Raw genomic sequence first — 21,417 nt, forward strand, 5'->3', positions numbered from 1 at the left:
CAAAAATTGTATACATGTAACAACATATATAAATAATAAAATTATTAAAAAAAAATTAGGTATTCAGAAAAGTAAAATTTTAAAGGCATTTGAAGTTTGTTAATAGAACCATGGAAACTTTAAGGTAATAATAATAATAATAATAATAATAATATATTCAAAAGAAATTGATAAAAAAAAATCCAAAATACTTGGAAAAAAAAACCAATATTAGAATAATAAGTCATATATAATTAGCTCTTCTCTTATTTACTACTTTTCTTAATTTTATCTATTTATCGACAGGAATATAACTATAATAATAATAAATTCTAATAAATTAATTTTGGAAAAAAAAATTAATGAAACCATCTTTGTTAAATGAGATATCATCGTGATTTCAGAAAATAAATAAAAAATTATATTTATAAAAAGAACTTACTACACTTATATTTATGAATTTAAATGTATTAATTTATTATGTGACTACGGTATCAGTTTTAAAATATCAAATTAAACCTTTTTATTTTAAATCCTAACATACTATAATAATTTTACTATTATTTGCAAATTTAAATCGATTTCTTGTTGAAATTTAAAAAAATAACAATTTGAGAATACCTCATTCTCAAACTCAGCAAAGAAATATAATGTATGTCATTGATGAAAATAAGAAAATTGTTTACACATACTTTATACTTTCAAAAATTATTTTTCATACATAGTCTCATCATGTTCAAAGTTTATGACAAGATATGTTACATTGACCATCTTGGGATGCACACTGAAAAACTGGTTTCTCCTTGTAAGGTTGGTGTTTCAAATTTGGTTTGAGAAGAGGGGCAAAAGGAAAAGTGATTTCTTTTAAGACATTTTCAAGCATGGAAAAAAATGGCATGGAACACAGATTTTTCTTTACACTGGATTTTCTCTTCTTCAAATGGAAGAAAACTTTCTCTTTGATTGAAAACTAAGCATACAAAAAATGATAGTGTTAGACTGAAATGCAAGACTAATCTGAAGTAGAATCAAATTTTTGAAGAGAGAACATTAGCATGTTAACAAAATAACAGAAAAAAGTTTACAATACTATTTAGGCCAAAATTACAAATGGTGGTCAAATTACATGAAATGAGAGGAGAAAGGGTTGAAGCTCTTGAATATGCCAATTTTCAACTTTCAAAACTGTGGTTAGTGTCACAGCAAGAAGGTTCCAAGCTATTGTTTTGTTGTTGTCCATATGCTGCAATTAGTAAAGCTTCTGCCCTTCCTAAAACATCACAAATTCCATAAATCAAAAGCATATTTAGCAACAAGAACCAATCACCATGAACACTATCTTTCTACAAATTTTCACAAATAGTGTACATTTAGAAACTACAACTATGGCTTATTGATGTCCAACTTTCATATAAACTTTAAAAAACATATGGATTTAGTTTCTTAATCTAAGAGTTCATCATGTTTTATAAAGTTAAATGCATGTTTTTTAAAGTTTGGAGACCAAAATCATCAAAGTAGAAGTGCACCTTTATCACATTTGATCTAAGGGACTAAAAACACATTTTTCTCTAAAAAAAGAGGAATCCAAGCAAGAGCAATATTATCCACAACAACATGATACTGGAAGGACCTTTTCAGTTGTGTAATACATCTATAGTACTGGACTACAAGGCACTTTGATAAATTGTAGGATCTTCAAAAATTTAACAGCAAATTTTCAACATGAATTAAAAGACCTTTTTGAAGATATTAATGATAATCAAGTACCGACATAATAGTTAACTAAATATAAAACAAAACAAGACAAGTACCATGATCTTTTTTCCTAGTTAACATGGAAGTCAGTGATGGAAATAATGTGGATGCAAGTCTCCTGCTATCATCCTGCAGTATAAAAAACTCAAATGCTATTACTAACAAAGCAGACTCAAAAATATTTAGGAAATATGCATGCAGAACAAGCATTGTGGACAACATGGATAAATGCAACATGTTGCTTAAACTTCCTTTACTTTCACAATGTTGAGACATGTATCTCTAGTAATTAGGAAAAAATATATTTAAAATCTTCACATTCATTCCATCAGATCTTATCTTATTTTCTTTTTAAGAGAATGTGAATGTTACAAATAGAGGAGTTGAGAATGTAATTAGCATGATTTTTATTAATAACAGCTTCATCAAAAAGACAACAAGGGAAATATAGAGACGAAGACATCAGAGAAATTCATGTCAGACTACAATTAGTACATAAAAGTTGGGGTGAGATCACATCTTAGATAAAATCTTGAACAAAAGCGAGGTCTTTTCGAGACAAAGACCAATGGGACCAAGACAATTTTTTGGGATTTCTGGTCTGAATCTCTACAATAACCTCAGGGCCAAGGATGATTCACTGCAACTGTCAACTAGGCCAAAGTGCTATAGAGATAGACTAGGAACAGTGTCTAGGACATAAGACAAAACAAGACTCCTTTCTCCCCCTGGAAACTAGGATCACATGTCTCAAAAGGACAAAGATGTGAGTCTTGGCAGTTGCAATTGTGATAATGCCTACAAAAAAACCTCAGGCACATTTTGAAAAAAAGACTCCCTTAAGAACCAAACAGCAGCATAAACCTCCAAACAAACAACAAAACCAGCAGCACAAAATAGGTGACCACAAGAAGGCAATACTAGTGAGAAGAACAATAGTAAAAACTACCAAGAGATGAATCAACAAGAAACTCACAAATTGAAAGTGGTCACCAGGGGAGGCTGGCAAACTCAATGAGACTGGAGGCAGATACTTGAGAAGGACAGTGCATGAAGCTAAGACTGCTGGCAAGGGCAACCACAGTCAAATAATATGTGTAGGCTTTGTGAAGACTATGATGATCATGAAAGGTGAAACTTGCAGGGATGGTTCATAGAGGGCACGGTAAGTCAAATCAGACCATGACTTGGTGGTTACGATGAGAGCTGACTGTGGATGTAAAGGCTGCAAACAACAGGGGTGGTGACTAAAAGCAAAGGAGTGTTAATGTGTTGGATATCCCGCATTGATCAGATATATGACCAATACAGTCCTTGTAAAGATTGAGTAACCCTGTCCTAAACCCAAATTATAAGAAATATAATGTGCAAATATTAAGTACTCGCTTAAACATTATTAGTCTCAGCTAACAATCTTTTTTCTTTATTTGGTAAAAAATAGCATAGCATCATATTTTTGGAAATAATAAACTTTGAAACTGAAAGCAAAATTGCACATAATAATTGGAAAAATTCCACTTTGATCTGTACAGTTGGGATCAAACCAACCTTAGAAGTCATGCTTCCAGAGAGTTCAAATTTCGCTTTCCAAGTGAAAGATGGCACTGGAATAACAGAAAACCCTGAGGAAACTAAGATGCCAATCCATAGCCCATATCCGAATCCTCCACTCCACCAGCCCTTGAATGCAAAAGACGGAGGGAAATAATATTAGTTTAAGTTTAAAAAACTAAACACACTTATCAAAATATTAGTATACAGCAAAACTAAAAGACAGCTTTGACACTACACTACACAATTGTAACATAAAATTAAATAATAAATATGATAGTCTAAAGAACATTAACAATGCTGAGATCAGGTGATCAACTCATTAGCATGAAAGTAAAGGGTTTTTAACACAAAATTGAAGTCTTTAGAAAACTACAAAATATGTTCTACTTAAAGCTAACATACCAACCTGTTTCCCATCTTGTGGAAAAGGGAGTGACTGCTCTAAATACGCAGTGGTTCCTGATGAAATCAAGAGTCAATTTGCAAATAGCCAACCATAAACAGTGTCAACCTTCAAAAGAAATATGAAAACGGCAAAATAATTCAAAATTTACTGTGGCAAACTTGAGAATTAGTACTGAATCGTAAATTGCACTGCCAGGGATGAAAAAGAATAAGTAAGCATCATCATTATCTCAGAATAACTAACAAACAAGCAGATTGAAAAATGTGATACATAACATCAATTGATGCTTCATCCAAAGGAACAATAATATTTTCAGAAAATACGCATGAAAAATGGTAATATCATTTTAACTTTTTTCAGATGTAAATGTAAACTTGTGACGTGTTACACTAGATCTACTTGAGACCAGAGAAAAGCAGAGGAAAATTATTCTGAGATTATTATTGACTTGACACAAATACAGAGTGATACATGTATAAATAGATACAAGGAACAAGAAAAAGAGGTAAGGTCCTAAATCTACTAGAAATCAATGAGATTTCCTATGATACAGCAGACTTTCCTTAGATCCTTCCTAAAATATAAATCTATACGACCATAATAACTGTTATAATTATAGAAATAAGGAATTGATCCTATACAATCAAGAATATCTAGATTATATATGTTATTAGAAACGTTTTTATTTATTCTCGTATCATATCTGCTATTAAAGGACATCAAATCTCTTTTATTTGTTGTATTGACTCTTTTTTCTCAATATAAATAAAACACACGTGCGTGCTTTCTCACATTGAAACGGTTTCAGTTCAATGTTTCTCTTTCCTAGAGTTTAACAATAACAAACAAATAAAATCAAAACTTAATCTACAACAATGTTTCACAAATTCAAGTCGTGGAGAGAAGTAAATACAACATTTACACTCTATTGCTATAAGATCGTACAAATCTAACTAATATTGATTTCTCTGATTTTTTTATTTATTAACTAATACTACTCTATGTCCACACACAGTTTCCTTTAAATCCACATTTTGCATTAAATAAATTGATCAATGAAATATTAACCACACACACACAAGTAGATAAAGATTATTGCGATAAATCAAGTCTGCAGCCTTATCTCAGTATATCGTAGTCACAACACAATCTCAACAGATCATAATAAAATTCTTACAAGATCATAATATAAGTCTCAGCATATCATAATAGTCTCAAATAACAAGAAAATATAAAAAAAAATATGTGAAAGACTAACAACTGTTATGAAATGACAAAAACAGATAATTGAACCAACTTCTATAATGATTCATTTTCTACCGTTTGTATAAATAGACAGAAATAGTTAGTTGAAACACATAACCAAAAAAGGAGGTTTAGAAAAATACAATATACCAATTGGAGCATCAAAACTACGAATCAACTGAACAACAGACTTGGCATCTAAGCGCCTTCGGGTCCTATTTTTCTTGCCAACAAGTATTTTCACATGAGGAGAGTCAAACACCTGCATATGTCAGAGTAAGGATATGAATACAGAGACAAAGTTCAGAAACATAATCTAGTAGTTTTTTTTTAAAATTTGAATCAAGAGGCCTAGAGGATCTAATGCAAAAACAGTTCACAAAAATGCAAAGGAATATAATTTACTGTTGAGATCAATCCTCATCCAGATTCCATTGCCTCTTTGTTATGAAGAAACCTAGGTGTAATACTGTACACACACACCATTAGTCATCAGCCATATGTAATTTATCAATGACTGCCCACAAAACTTCATGCATAGAATTCTTCATCTAAGGGATGGGTTGACCACATTTTCCTCACTTTCTTTTTCATTATGATGATAGCAAAAGATCACTTATTTTGGCTCCTACTGTGGTTGTGAAAATAAGACTTACATTCACAATAAAAAAGAATACAAGTTTTTATGCACTGTATTACTACCTTAATATAACCACTCAATTTTAATCCAAACCACAATTCTACTACTATCAGCATCCTCCCTTCTTCATATACTTATGTATCATTCCCATTTCTTCTTGCTATTTAGATTACCGGATATGTGTAACATGCTTAAAACTGTGCAAGGCTCAAAACTTAAGCACAAAGCCGTAATCCCATCCTTCATTACTACCTTAAGCATCTAGGATCCTTTTGCATGCATTTTAGCAAAAATGTGCCACTATATATCTAGTAAACTATCCCCTATGGAACTCAAATATTCCCTTTAGACGTATATCTTCTTCCTCAACGGAACTTAGAATTAAACAAGTAAATAGCATAACAAGGCACATGTTACAAACAGTAAAAAACACTAAGCACAATCTCTACCAGTCAACTTGCAACAATATCTACCAGCACAACAAGAGGTACAAAGCATATAGGTTTTAGAAATCTTATTGATACTCTAATAACACTGCTTTTATTCCACCACATCGCAGGCAACTCACCGAACCCCATCCTTCTATACCAATACAGACACATTCAGAGCCTACCCTTACCCATAAAATACAACCCCTCCATGCCATTAAAAGCCATACAATCAAAACCGTAAAAAACCATCTCAACACATCTTAAACCACACCTAATGGCACACGTGTAACACTTCAAAGTTTCACTCTTATTTTCCCTGACAAGATTATTTTTAAAAAAAAACACCATTCTACTGCCATTATAACCACAATATAAAGTTATTTGAAGAATTGCAACAAAATCTCTACCATGGCAGCAACTTAAAACCTTGAGTAACGCTATCAATGCAACAGAACCGTGCTGAACAAAAAGGAAAGGACTTTAACCAACAAAGACAAAAAGAAGCACGATACCTGAGCTGAACAAACGGAACCGTGTGTTTTCAACAGTGCAACTGCACCAGAGACATCTGGGTCAATTCCAAGGACCCATTTGGACCCGTCATTTTGGTGGGTCGGGTCATGCTCACCATTCAAAAGATGGGTCTTTTCTGGAAAAGGGTAAGAGAGTGAGGCCAACCAATTCTCTTTGAAGTGGGTATCAGAAGCCTTAACCCTGCGCTTTTTTTCAGGAACTGTGATTGGAGGGTCACTCTGATTCTGGGTTTGGGTGAGAATGGAAGAAGGAGAAGAATGAGTAGAAGAAACCCAAAAGGCCCTGAAGGAGATTTTGGGTTTGAGTTTGGAAGAGACTCTGTTCATAAAATGGAACTGAGATTGGTGGAATTGCTGTGTGAATTGTAGGGATTCCATGAAAGAACAAAGATACACAGAAAAAATGGTTTAGAGATGTAAGAGAGGGAAGAAAAGGGTCCAAAACAAAATCAAATTAATATATTTTTCTTTATTTTTTGCTTTTGTTGAGCAAGAGTTTCTTTACCAATTTTATGGTAAAAAAGAGAATGAGAGGCTACAAAATTCAAAGGCTACAAAATTTAAATTGAAAACAAAGCAAATTTAAATTCTTATTTGTAAAATGTTTCTCTTTTATTAAATAAAAATGTATTATTTTTTAACTTTCCCTTCCATCTAAGTATATGTTTGGTGAAATATTATTATAAAACTAATTTATAATTATTGAATATAATTAAAATATATACTTAAACCATGTTACTCACAAAATTTGAATAAAAATGTATGTGGTGATATTGATTCTAATATTTGATCAAATGAAAATTAAATTAAAAATGTAGAATATATATATATATATAATTAAATTTGTATTTTCTGTAAATTATTTTTAAATAATCTCTTTTTCAATGGATCGAATAAAGTTTATGACAGAAAAATATTTTTTTTATCCAAAAAGAAATTGAAAGTGTTTATGGATTAAGTTCTATTGCACTCTTTATTTCTAATAACTAGTTTTTCTAACTATTGCAAAACATAAAATGACATCTTGAAGATCATTTGCTTAATAAGACATCAACAACATACCATCGAAGTCTAAAAATATTAATTAAATTTAACTTAAGGTGTGGGAATTTAAAATGAATCTTGTAGTATTTTGATAGTTCATATGCTTCATCCAAAACTGATTCCAACTTGTTTATATTAATGTTTTTTTTTCTTGGGTGATCCTAAATTATTAGGAAACATCTGAATTTAAAAGTATAAAATAATTTTATTTATTATTAATGGTTTTATTTAATACTATTTATTATTTTTAATTATTTAGTATTGTTATTGTATAAAAGAAAATGATAAAATAAAATATCCACAAAAATTTACAAGTACATATAACATTTCAAAATGTCTATATTTTAGCAAGTTGCAATTTTTTTTTTCTTTTATTCCTCTTTTTAAAAATATTAATTAGTAAACATAAAATATGTAAATATTTCATGACAAAAATTATAACTAAATTTGACATATTATAGATGTGACAAAAGATACACCCAAATGAAACCGATTTTAATTCAGTTGGTTAGGAAGAAATATGTTTTTGTATGTTGGAGGGATATATAAGATAATGTGATTCGATAAAAGTGTGTATTTAATATGATTGAAATATATTTTTTTTCTAAGATAATTAATGATGTTGGTGTATATAAAATAAATGTTGTGTAATTATTTTTAGTTGTGATTTTTTCAGTTAATGTTTATTTTTTTAAAAAAAAATCATTTTCAAAATATATATTTTATCTATAAAAAACTTCATCTACTAATAGCATAACTAATTTGTGTATATTTAATATAATTGAAATATGTTTCTTTTTATAAGATAATTAATGATGGTGGTGTATATAAAACAAAATCTGTGTAATTATTTTTAATTGTGATTTTTTCAGTTAATATTTATTTTTTCTTTAAAAATTATTTTCAAAATATATATTTTATCTGTTTTTATATAAATAAAAAAAATGAAAAGCCATACAGTCAAAATCGTAAAAAACCCTCAGCACATCTTAAACCACACTTAACCCAACAAAATAGGGAAAAAACCGAACAATTTTTTTTTTTTTAAAAACAATATTTGAAAATAGAAAACTGGAGCAACTGTGAAAGAATTAGTGAAAGTGGAAGACGATGAACCAACGAAGAAGAACTAGAAGACCTGGGAGAATCGGAATTTTCAACTAAGCCATTGATGGAGAATTGGAATTCAAACGTTTCAATTTATAATGATGCCTAAACACTAAATTGTATCAACTTAGTTGAATAAATTAATATTAGAATTTTCAATTTAAAAAACTAATGTTTTACTTACGAAAATTATTAACCCATGTTCTTTTTTCTACTTCATAGGAATTGGTCTGCATCCTTAACAAAATCAAATTATTTATTTCAGAATAAAAATAATTCCTTCTGAATATTCAAATAGAATTCATAGTAGGTTTTAAAATTGCTTAACTTTTTAGAACAATTGATTTAGAAATTCCAAAAGAGTTCAATCTTTTTCTGGGATGGTATTTCTGAAGGTACTGAGTTTTTCAAAAAAGTAATATTTCTGAAGGGTTGTTAATTTCTTTCCAGAATTGATTGTCAAGAAAAAATGAAATTTGTGAGGAGGAATCTAAATTTAGGAAACCCTTGGGAGAAACTTTATCATATCATATTTTGGGGGACACAGGCTGAGATTCCTACTGTGCAAGAAGAAAAAGATGCTCTCTTTCTTGCATATTCTTGATCTTCCCCATATTAAGATCATGATCCTGAGTCATCACCACCTCGTTGTTTTTTACTAAATAGAAACACCAGCCATTGCTCACTCCAAAATCAATTTTCCTTGTCACATGTAATGTCTATTTCTGAAAACAAAAAAAGCTACATGTCTAATGCTTTATTCAAGAGTAACCTCAAAGACCACCCCTTCAAGATTCCCAACAATGCATCGAGTTCCAGTAACTTCTTTCATCTTCATCCGAAGCTTAGAAGCTTCAATGATAATCAACGAATCCATGCTGCAAGCAGGGGAATTTAATCAGTGAGAGATTATACTTTAGACCAAACAAATCAATAGCTATGCAAACTAGATAAGCTATGACGTTAATAATTTGTTGGATTTGACGAATAAGCTCGGAAGAAAATTGGAACTTTATCTGGGGGACAACATAGGGGCAGGGGAAGCTGAATTCACAGTTGAGATCACAAGGGTTACAAGACTAATTTTAACCAACCAAATTTTGAAAATACCAAGTCGCAAATAATTACAAAACAGTACATGCAATGAAAGTAGCTCAAAAATACACTTTAGACATATATATATATATTAGACACAAATACACACAAAACAGAAGAACAAAAGCAAGGTTACATACGTCTTAGCTCTTGATACATAGCCTAGAATGAATTTGCACTTTCTGCCCTCTCTGGCCTGCAGTAGCTGTTTAACACTATCAAAAAGCTTTGGTATGCTTGACTGCTGAAAGCGTATAAATTGTCAAGGTTTCTAAAATCAAATTTTAGTGAATTGAAATACTTTTACAAAGAACCTTGATAAAATGAACATATTTTAATTTCAAGCATTACAGTATTCGGCAATGTTTGTTATTTTATCTTCTAATTCATTTCAGTTAATGCCTGGAATCGGATTTAGCTCCTTTAAAGTGAGGGGAACCCACTTTAGAAGATAAAGTGCTGTGATAATAACCATTGATAACAAAAACAGTGGTTGCGAATATAATAACTAATTTTCGATTTTGTGAAATATATATTTGATTTTATCATAAAATTAATTATATTTGATTATAAAACTAAATTTATATTTGATGTTATCATAAAGTTAATTATGTATAAAAAACAAGAATTTAACTGATTTTGAAAAGAAACTACACAGATGCATAGTTTTTAAGTATGATAAGGTGGAATAAATACATAAAGGATATATATATCAGCTCCAAGAATGAGATCAAAACCTCCAGGATGTTTTTGTAATATTTCATTTATATGACCAGTGTTCCCCCATTCTAGTTTCTCTGCTACTAATTCTGCATGTACATTAATGTATTTCAGTGAATCAAACATGTATATTCCATTATTTCTTTAGAAGGATTTTTACTCACCATGAGAAATAGAGCTAATATTCTCAGGACATGAATGCAGTTCTATGTTTTTCTTCAAGATCTGATAAGAGACAGAATATTAAACTATATAGCAGATAACCAGGGATGTGTACCATGCGTCATACAAACAGATTTTCACAACCCTACCTTAAGCACTTCTTCATTATGATCTGTCATCACAACTTTATGGCAGAATCTGCTGCAAAGTATTCCAGTAATACCTGAGATTCAAAACAGAGACATTCACAGCATCAAGGTCTAACATTATACAAATAAGGATAGGGTATCAAACAATCCAGATTGAGATCCTACTTAGGATCAGGAGGGGTTAGAAACACAAAGATGAAATCGTTCTGAAATTAAAGGATCCTTGAATTTTTTATGTATGTATACCAAAACAACTTAGTAAGTAGTACAACTAAAATTTAATTAAGTGTTAAAACTCCAGTTGAAAATCATGTCAGAACACAAGTTACACGTAAGTTCTGGCTCATTAAATAAAATACAACCATACAAAACTAAAAGGTTACATTTTCACAAGAGACATGAGTACAATCAGCTCATTGAACAAAGTCCATAACTGAGGACCAAAGTATATACACTGGATGAAGCAGCAAATATACACCAGAAAGCCTCTGAACCACAAGTAGAAGCAGATTGGAGGAGAGAAGGAGTTGAAAACTCAAACCACCACTAGAGGTCTAGCCGTCATCCATAACTGGAGGCTCCCATGGATCTGAGATCAAGCAAACCTGGAAAGAACCCAAAGGTTATAGGACAGTGGTCCCATGTACGACAGAAAAGGTTTGTATGCCTTTAAGGCCTTCAGAATTTGGATGTTAAAAATGAGCAACATGGCCAGTATACTGGTATTGTCCAGTCCAACCCACCATTTCCGCAATACAAATGACCAACCCCTGCTCATCTACTCAAACAAATGAAAAGCAGTATAACGTGATTCTACAACTTATCATGTGATTTTGACTACTGTGATAGGTTTAGGTGCCCTGTTTTGGATTTGGAAGATAATAAAGTAACTATAAAGATAAGTAATTCATTTTGTAGAACAAGGCAAGTTAATCATCAGCAACGAGTGATTAAGGATGCACGGCTGATTTGTAAAACTAATAATATATTACAGACACATTGTATCTCCTTCAAACATCAAAGAATCTAAGTACAATAAATCATATTTACTTATAAAGATGAATACATACATACCAACACCAGAACCTAACTCAATAACAGTGCAATCCTGAAGCATCTTAACATTTTTTGAAAGATAATCATTCAACAACATGGCTCCAGGCCATACCAACTGCCCTGTCAAGTCAAAATCAGCTGATTCAAAAGATAATTAGTATTCTGACAAAAGCTAATAGAAGATACAGAAAGCAAAATAGGAGCCAACCAAAAGGGACACGGTGTGTTCACTCTAGTTTATTATATACAAAAGTTTCTAAGTTCCCAATTACGCATTGATAGATCATGTTCAACTCCAAATCCTGTGTAAACAGTGGCTTCAATGTAAACTCTATTTGGTACACTTTTTAAAGATTGAATAGCAAATTGTTAACCTATTTACTACACCCAATTTTCCCCGTTTCAAAAATAAGAATGGGAACGTAAAGGGTCACTTGGATATATATTTTTTCAAATGCAATTTAATTTAAAGGTTTGATATGTTTGTTAGTATAATTTCAGTTCATAAGAACTTTTCTATCAGATGAAAAGCATGTACCAATTTATTGTCTTACTGAAACTAGATAGAGAATCAGTTTTCATTAATAGCCTAGGCCTGTCAAGTGAATAATAGCTTTAGTGAAAAAATATTTAATTGAGCTTACCAAATACTTAAACTTCGCAACAAAGCCATATAGTCATATATCAAACTCAAAGAACATTACAGTTCCTTCGTGAGGAATCAATGCAGCAAATGTTTAGGATAGCCACCTACTAGAAATCCCAAGTTACCAAAGTCAGTAAATTTAAAACACACACACACAAGACAGTATACCACCCAAACAAAGTACACACGCCCATAAAGTGAATGTGTGTGGAATTGAATAATAGGTATTAGAGTATACATATTTTAAGAAAATAAATGTTGGTAACACACTCTTTCCAACACACTATTTGTTGTGGAATAAAATACACAAAAATTCATGTGCGACTCACTAAATGATCCGGGTCTCACACCCAACATCATGCATCTCATTCCCTATTTGTGAGTATGCATGGTCAGCTCAATTGTAACAGCAATGGTTCCTAATTGTTAGCCAGTAGTTAGGCACAACTAAGCTACAAATTGGTTCCTCTGATGACTCACTAATTGATTGTGAATGCAATAATTAGCACTGTAAATAAGATAAAATTTGTATAGTATAACAAATACAAACAGTTCCTCTCAAAACACCATTTTTTTCAACACCTAGTTTTGGTTTTCTTCTTAACTTTTCATTACTTCACATAACCATTTTTTACTTATCAATCCTGTTATAAATGGTCATTAAGACTACGAAACAAACACTAGCACTACAACTAGAATTTACTAACAAAATTTAAAAAATAAAAAAATACAACCTTTTAATCAAACTCTGTCTCAAAGGTAGTAGTACAACCCACAATCAAGCACGTGCATTTTCAAATATTTTGAAATTTAAATTACTCACTGGAAGCAGAATGCAGACAGAAGAGCTCAATATCTTGCGAACCGAAGGTGAAATTTGTCAGCTTGTAACTTCAGATTCAAAAAATAAAAAAATAATCATCAGAACCGTTAATTTGAGAACGAGGTGGAGAGAGAAAGAGAGAAGGTGGGGAATTACTTGTCATCGACGAAGAACGATGCGTCTAAGCAAACGATTTCTTCTTCTTCTTCTTCGTGTTTCCGCTGATTTCCTCTTTCTTCCATATTCAGTGTTCGGAGCTTTAAACGACGGCGTTCTCTTCAGTTGCCGTAGTATTGCTGTTTCTCTGTTTTCTAATTGCAGTGAAGAGGGAAAAAATAAATTTAGGTTTTTTTTATTTACGTCCAACGATGTCGTTTTATATTAATGACAAAAGAGCTCAAAAATTAAAGTGAAAAAAATAAACAAATGTTATTCTTCCATTATAACACTTCTGAAAAACATTCACTTTTTTTTTTATTCAATATTATTTTGTTATCATATTATATCTTAACAAAATGGGTATAAATTTATGGTATAACATATTATTCAATCACCCATATGTAATATGTAATTTTGTATTTGATATGTTTAGACGTTGTTCTCGTATGTCAATATAGTTCCACATCGTTCAGGAATCGAGTTCAAGGGACCATTCACCAAGCTCCTCATCCATTAGGCGACCGAACAACAAAAGAAAATCCGAAGAGAGCTCACCAATACTCCGACCGACGTCGAATCGGTCATAACAGACGTGAAAAGATATGTTAGAAATTATATGTCAATTAGAAAAAATGTCAACTTAAAATATATAAATAAAGTAATTTATTTATAAAAGTAAAATATTGTGATTAATAGTAAAAATAATTATAAAAAAATGCATTCCATTAGTTCATATGAATGTGGTATTTATTTATTTAAATTAATCATGGGGTTTGAATTTAAAAGTCACATTTTCATATGGAAGAGTCATGAGCCTCCTCATTTGAATCCTACCACCAACCAAGATACATCGGCTAATAATATTTTAAGAGTCAATCCAATTTATTTTAGAACAATTATTAAAGTATATTGAATAGTTTCATGTGTAGTACTAGTTAGTATTATGGCTTAGGGAGTTTTTTTTTTTAAATAAATGTTATGTGAAATTAATAATTAATAATTATTTATTAATTTATTTTTAATTAATTTTACATGGTGATGATTTTTTACTTAACTATATTATTTTATTCAATGCAAAATCTTTATGGTCCATCAATATATAATCGGGTATTAATTTATTCTTCAACTAATACAAACTTTGATTCCGATTCTTAATTTATAAAAATAATAATAATCAAATGTTATATAAGTAAAGGTGAGTATTTAAACTCGTGAGTTATGCATATAACTTGTAGATTGTGAGATTATGAAATTTTTATTTTGGATATTACTTGGATGTCAGTCATTTAATTTGGTTTTTATGATATGGGAGCAAGAAAAAAATATAATTTTTAACATTTTAAATTAAAATATTTAATATAAGTTAGATATTTTATTTACAATGTATTGTATTATAAATAAAATAAAAAATATTCATAAAAAAGTGAAAGATAATATATATATATATATATATATGAATGAGATATGGTAATTAAAATAATAAGATAAGATGAGATAATTTTAAAAAACTTTGAAGAATATTGTTAAAAAAAAATGTGACTATGACATTAGTTCGGTCTAGAGTTTTTTTTTAATTGTTACACAACTTTTCTTTTAAAATTACATTTAAATTATTGTGTAATTGGTAATAAGGTCACTCTTGGATTAAGTATAGCTTAAAATGTATGGTTGTTTAGTATACGAGTCAAGTTAACTGCTTGAGTTCTATAGTATATGACTCAAGCATTGACGATAATCTTGAGTAAAAAGATGTTGAGACAATTGTGTTTTTTTTAAAGTATATCGTTCAAGTTTTGGATAAAATGCTCAAAGGATATGGCTTCTGGTTTAAGTATTGTGTTGAATACTTAAGCATTATATAGGTGGTATACATATCTCTTAAACGCTAGTTAGTGACATCGACGCGTTGATTAGATGATGGTGATAATCTTTTGAAACATGTTGGATTATTCAAACAATTGGTTGTCGTTCAATTATTGATCATATACTCAAGTAATGAGATGGTCATTATAACAAACAAGTATTATATAAATACTAATAATTTAATTAAAAATTGGGAGCAATTTTTTTAATTAGATTTTTAGAGAAAACACTAATCATATCACAACTTCTTAAATGTAAATATATATCAATATTTTACATTTTTATAATTATTCATAATATAAATGGATAATTTATTCATTATTATAATAGAAGAATTTATGATTAAAATTATTAAAAAAAGTGTATTTATCAAATAATTTTTTTTAAAATTAAAACCTAATAATTTGGAAAAATGAATTCAATAAAAATTAGGAAATAAAACTTACAATAAGTTGGGTTTTTTTGATTATATCTAACGTTATTATATTTCAAGCGTTAATTACTAGTGAATTAATTAGTAATGTTAAACCCTTTATACTATATATAATAATCAAATTCAAACCAATAATAATAAATATTTTATCATAAAGATATTAAATCAATTAACATGTATATGATTAATTACTTTCTATAACAATATGGTAAAAACTATATTTAACCTAGGTTTTAATTAATTAATTAAATATTTATTCTTGCAATATATACAAGTTAAACTTAAATCAAATATTAGAGAACATATATTTTGTCATACAAATACTAATGTAGAATTTTATTTTATTTTAATTTTTATTGAATTGTCACTTTTGACTTTGGAACTTCTAGCAGCACCCATGACTCTTTGGACGGTGAATAGGGCTAGAATATGACCAATTTGATGTGGGCCAATGAAAAAATGACACGTGTCCCATGTGCTTGGTTCCATTAGACTTAGGTCTTATATAAAAACTCTCTACCTTGTTATTTCTTGCTCCGTTCAAAGCACGCCGTGTTCCACTCTCTCACCCTTTCGCAATCTCAATACCCTTTTGATTTGTGAAAGGTAAAATCTTCTCTTTTCCTTCTTCCACTCTTTGTTTCGATCTCAAGTGTTTTCTTGTTCTTTTCTACATGTATTCTTCGGATCTGTTGCCGCATGATGCTGCATCTGCTGTCTTGTGTTCTGTTTTTTCCCATGATGTTTTATTTTTCGATTTTGTACAGTTTGGTGGTCTTATTTTTTGGTGTTTTGGTGTTTTTTTTGTTCGATCTGATCAGTGTTTTTTTTGGGTGGTTGGGTCATTGTTGTTTTCCTCTTGAAATTGAAGAAGAGTCTGATCCGTGTTGGTCTGTTCTTGTGTGATCGGATCTCGAATGGGCTTGATCTGTAGGCTGACACCGATTGTGAGTAGGGTTTTAGATTTGTGAGTGGGGTTACTGTTCAAAGGTCTTTCCTTTTTCCTGTTTGATTGAAGTTTTTTTTTATGGTGCATAGGAATTTAGCAAATTTATACCGACTTTTTTGTTTTATGGTTGGATATAAATATGATCTATTTCATAGATCTACCTTGGGTTTTGACTTTTTTTTGCGTTCTCTGTCATGCGTGTCTCTTGTATTGAGGTAGATTGTGGATCTGTTCTCTAAGATTTTGAAATCTATTCCATTTGTACTCCTACAAAGGCAATTTAGATTTTTTTTGGTTTGAATAAAGGATGACCAATATTTTTTCCTTAAAATATTTTTGCTATTTTATTTACTTATTAGGATTTTACTAATTTTAAAATATATCATGACTATATTTAGCTGAAAATTTGTATTCCAAGTCAATTGGATGCATGTTTCACTTTGTCTTACCACCCAAAGACCTATGTCTGTATAATTTGTCTTTGCATGGTTTATTATTATTAACGAAATATCCTGATTATTCCTATGGTTGGTCCTAGATTGTGACCTGATTTTGATGTGAATGTGTATTCTATACCAGTATTCTGTATCAGACAAATAGTTATTATTTTAAGTTATTTTTATATTGATTATCACTGTGGGTTCTTCTTTCATGTGTTTTGATGGTGACGGGCTTCTTGTACTATAGATAGACTCGGTTGTTCGATTTTTAGTGAACATTTTGGATTAACAGGGGTATTGTGTTCCAAACTTTATGTATATACTTTTTAACTATCAAACAGCCATGAAATCCGTTTGATTAAATGTGCTTTTTCATTACTTCAAAGTAATGTTCATGATCTGTGAATGCCTTTTCTTTATACTCTCATGGTAAGATTGCTAAATTTACTTAATTTAACATTGGACACTTTTTTCAGGAAAGCCACCATGGTGGATCAGGTCCAACACCCTACAATCATGGACAAGGTTGCTGGCCAGCTCCATCTCCGTTCTGGTTTTTCATCTGGTATTAAGAGTTATGATGGAGCTTACCGCCACCCTGCCATGTACCAAAGACCCTCCTTTGGGAACTACTCGAATGCTGCATTGATGCCCTCATGCAAAACTACTATGGATTTATCTGCTGCTGTAGCAACACCATCCCCTGTATTTGTTGCAGCCCCAGCAGAGAAAGGGCATTTTCTTATTGACTTTCTCATGGGAGGTGTTTCAGCAGCTGTCTCAAAAACTGCTGCTGCCCCCATTGAACGTGTTAAGCTTCTGATCCAGAACCAGGATGAAATGCTCAAAACTGGAAGGCTTTCTGAGCCCTACAAGGGTATTGGTGATTGTTTTAAAAGAACAATGGCTGAAGAGGGTGCTGTTTCTCTATGGAGAGGAAACACTGCAAATGTCATCCGTTATTTCCCCACTCAGGTTAGTTATTTCGTAATTTTCGTATGGCAAAATTTAGACACTGTTCTCCAGAAATTTGATTATTGTTGTTTTCCCATGAACTCAGATTTTTACCATAGAAATCTATGTTGACACTCACTATACAGTCTTTTATTTAGCATTTGGTAAAACATAAAATCCAACCAAAGTTCTTTACATATTTTATGTGATACTGAATTTGCTGTTTGAATTGTATCAGGCTTTGAACTTTGCATTTAAGGACTATTTCAAGAGGCTTTTCAATTTCAAGAAGGACAGAGATGGCTACTGGAAGTGGTTTGCTGGTAACTTGGCCTCTGGAGGTGCTGCTGGTGCATCGTCCCTTTTATTTGTTTACTCTCTTGACTATGCCCGTACCCGTCTTGCCAATGATGCTAAGGCTGCAAAGAAGGGTGGAGAGAGACAATTCAAAGGTCTTGTTGATGTCTACAGGAAGACATTGGCATCTGATGGTGTTGCTGGTCTCTACCGTGGTTTTAACCTCTCATGTGTTGGAATCATCGTGTATCGTGGTCTGTATTTTGGATTGTACGATTCCGTGAAACCAGTTGTCCTCACCGGATCATTGCAGGTTGGTTTTTGTCATTATGACTGTTATCTCTGATATTGAGCTCAACCTTACATTTGCTAGTCTGTTTTTTAACCATGTTTAAAGGTGTTTTCATTTCATGTGTTTCTTATTTGATTTTTAGTGTTTTATAGTTGGTTTTCAAATTTGTATTCTATTTAATCTGTGTGTAGTTAGTAGTGATATATGTTGTGTTGTGTCATTATCCATGTGAGTTGCATTGCATGTGACCTGACATAATTGGTTTGAGTTGGTTGTTTCATTTTAAGAATGAGTAGATAAATACATAACTTTTTGGTTCTATTTTTTCTTAACATAATTCTGTCTTGTAGAGTATTACCAAATAATATGTCAAAATTCAGAATGAGAGTAATTTTAAGGATGAAATTCAAATATAACCATTTACATTTTTGAAATAATGAAGTTGTTCTTGTTCATGATGTACTTAATTATGTTAATGCATCCAAAAAAGGTTCTTGAAACTTTTATGCAGTAAAATCTAATGCAATTTCCCCTGTATGGATTGCAGGATAGCTTTTTCGCCAGCTTTGCCCTTGGATGGCTCATCACCAATGGTGCAGGTCTTGCATCATACCCAATTGACACAGTGAGAAGAAGAATGATGATGACCTCTGGGGAAGCAGTGAAGTACAAGAGTTCCTTGGATGCATTCCAACAAATCGTCAAGAATGAGGGTGCCAAGTCCTTGTTCAAGGGTGCTGGTGCCAACATCCTCAGAGCTGTTGCAGGTGCTGGTGTGCTTGCTGGGTATGACAAGATGCAGGTTCTTGTGTTCGGCAAGAAGTATGGTTCTGGTGGTGCTTAAGAGTTCCTTGATGGTGCTCAAGAGTCTGTTTTTTTTTTTAGATGGCGATGAAAAAAACCATTTCAGTTCTGAGAGTTTAGACTAATTGCAGCCGCAAATTTTGTTTAATAAATTTACTAGATGATGATGGGACATTGTCCCAAAAACTTTTTCATATGTCATGCTGAAGATTTTTCTTCAGAAAAGTATGATTTATTGAGTGGCGGTGTAAGAGACTGTCACTTGGAATTCCATTTTCTTTATATGATTTAAAAATATGTGATACATGTTCAAGGTTCTTTTTTCAGAATAAAGTGCAGATGAAAGTTCTGCTTTCATGATTATTGATATTGTTGAAGAGTAAGCTTAGGTATACCTGTATTATTTGGATTCTGCGTTTTACTTTTGCTTTGTCTGTTATGTATTATGTAGTTATAAAAGTGTATGCTAATTTATTACTAAATATGCAGCATATTGCATCTTTCTTGGGCAGGCGAATAAAGTAACTATTGGTATGATTGGTAACTTGAGAATTCTCTTAGACGAACTATTGAATATATGCTTCTGGTATTACTTTTTATTTGGTCCTTGTTAGATATTAGAGTTTAAGTTAAGGTTCTGTGTGTGATCTTTACCAGGTGCAATTTCACAATAAAATTATCATGGGTAAAATTTTACCAAAATGATAATTATCAAAATGGTAAAATTACTAAATGTTTTGGAATTCATAAAATAGGATCCAAGTGATTTCGACAACACAATGAAAATATCTTTTTCCTAATATTCTTTTTTTATCTTGTTATCTTATCAACAATCACCAAGTTTTGTGGTGATTGTCTCAATTTTTTAGTATAGATAATTCAACTAAACCTAACCTTAATTGAGTTTGATTAACTTAAAAACTCCATCGCAAGTTATAAATCAAATACTGTTATTAGATACTATTTAATAATTCAAAGGTTAAGGAGGATAAGAGGTATATGGTGATAAAAAAACTAAAGGATTTTCACCCACTGATAAATGATATTAATAAAATAAATCATTTGCAGTTTTTTGTTGTTGGGATTGAAGACACATTTTAAACTATTATATAGTATCATGCTGGCATCAAATTATTGCTTGTGTTGTGAAAAGTGTTGGAAAAGTCAAAGGAAAAGGATAAACAAGACTATCTTTATATTCTTTGAAGACTTGGATATCTTTATTTATGGTGATATGTAGAAAAAAATGCGGTTTCATACAATAACATTTTAACTTTCAAATCTTCACGAATCCAGTAGTAGCCACGTAGGACGCTTTGTTGTTCAAAAGGTCTATTTGAGTGTCTCAAACTTAATTCTTCGGTTTAAAGGTAATTTACGGACTAGTTCGCATAAGAAAAATATTTTTTTAAATATTAAAATTTTATTAAGTAATGATGAAGTTTTTAATTCTTTATCAAACAAGATTTCTTTAAATAAAAATTATAAAAAAGACAATGATTAAGTGTTGTTGAGGTGAATGATGCGATGACACATTTCTTTCTCTATAATGCAACTTTAGAAACAAATACATTCAAAAATTATATGTGCAATGTAGTGTTTAAACAAATCCATGAACCGACCTTTTACTGTTGATAAAAAAAATAAAAAAATGAATCGACCTTTTACTCATGTCTCTGTTTAGTATTAGTAGGAATCATGACTTCCCACAATCTCATAGTATTATTAGGAATTATGATTTTCCACATTTTATTTCTTTTCACGCACATAACCACCACAAACTAAATACTCCTCTCAACTATTAAATATCCACCACAATTATCTTACTTACTCCAACCAAAGACTTCTCTCTTCCTCTCTGTAAAAACTCGACATTCA

At 31.0% G+C, this 21,417-nt stretch overlaps 3 protein-coding genes across 8 annotated transcripts; 1 reads left to right on the forward strand and 2 right to left on the reverse strand.

Moving 5' to 3' along the window:
* Positions 1–887: 887 nt before the first annotated feature.
* On the reverse strand, positions 888–6,997 carry LOC137834740 (Holliday junction resolvase MOC1, chloroplastic). 6 transcript variants are annotated; one of them, XR_016521216.1, is made up of 7 exons: positions 6,526–6,987; positions 5,093–5,204; positions 3,698–3,802; positions 3,286–3,417; positions 2,687–2,799; positions 1,794–1,866; positions 888–1,249 (listed from the first exon to the last, which is right to left on the reverse strand). XR_016521216.1 is itself a non-coding variant. In XM_068642904.2 (6 exons), exons 1-6 carry the CDS (start codon positions 6,922–6,924, stop codon positions 1,152–1,154), a joined length of 867 nt encoding a protein of 288 aa, XP_068499005.2. In that variant the 5' UTR covers positions 6,925–6,997; the 3' UTR covers positions 888–1,151. The 6 variants fall into 6 exon arrangements, 2 of the variants coding, with proteins under 2 accessions (XP_068499005.2, XP_090158952.1); XR_016521213.1 differs by having other exon boundaries at positions 998–1,249; positions 2,687–2,962; positions 3,698–3,750; positions 6,526–6,988; XR_016521215.1 differs by lacking the exon at positions 2,687–2,799.
* Positions 6,998–9,345: 2,348 nt separating this feature from the next.
* LOC137834741 (Putative methyltransferase family protein) lies at positions 9,346–13,699 on the reverse strand. Its single transcript, XM_090302705.1, is given in 8 exon segments — positions 9,346–9,575; positions 9,933–10,063; positions 10,489–10,601; positions 10,677–10,737; positions 10,824–10,897; positions 11,898–12,017; positions 13,349–13,416; positions 13,505–13,699. Coding segments are annotated over 8 exon segments (774 nt in total). The 5' UTR covers positions 13,591–13,699; the 3' UTR covers positions 9,346–9,454.
* Positions 13,700–16,327: 2,628 nt separating this feature from the next.
* LOC137834744 (ADP/ATP translocase 1, mitochondrial) lies at positions 16,328–19,902 on the forward strand. Its single transcript, XM_068642912.2, has 4 exons — positions 16,328–16,409; positions 17,669–18,167; positions 18,385–18,756; positions 19,283–19,902. The coding sequence occupies exons 2-4, from the start codon at positions 17,679–17,681 to the stop codon at positions 19,577–19,579; spliced, it is 1,158 nt and encodes a 385-aa protein (XP_068499013.1). The 5' UTR covers positions 16,328–16,409; positions 17,669–17,678; the 3' UTR covers positions 19,580–19,902.
* The last annotated feature ends 1,515 nt before the right edge of the window (positions 19,903–21,417 follow it).

The sequence above is a fragment of the Phaseolus vulgaris genome, chromosome 5 (assembly GCF_051622355.1).
Source record: "Phaseolus vulgaris cultivar YP4 chromosome 5, ASM5162235v1, whole genome shotgun sequence".
In the NCBI taxonomy this organism is placed as follows: domain Eukaryota; kingdom Viridiplantae; phylum Streptophyta; class Magnoliopsida; order Fabales; family Fabaceae; genus Phaseolus; species Phaseolus vulgaris.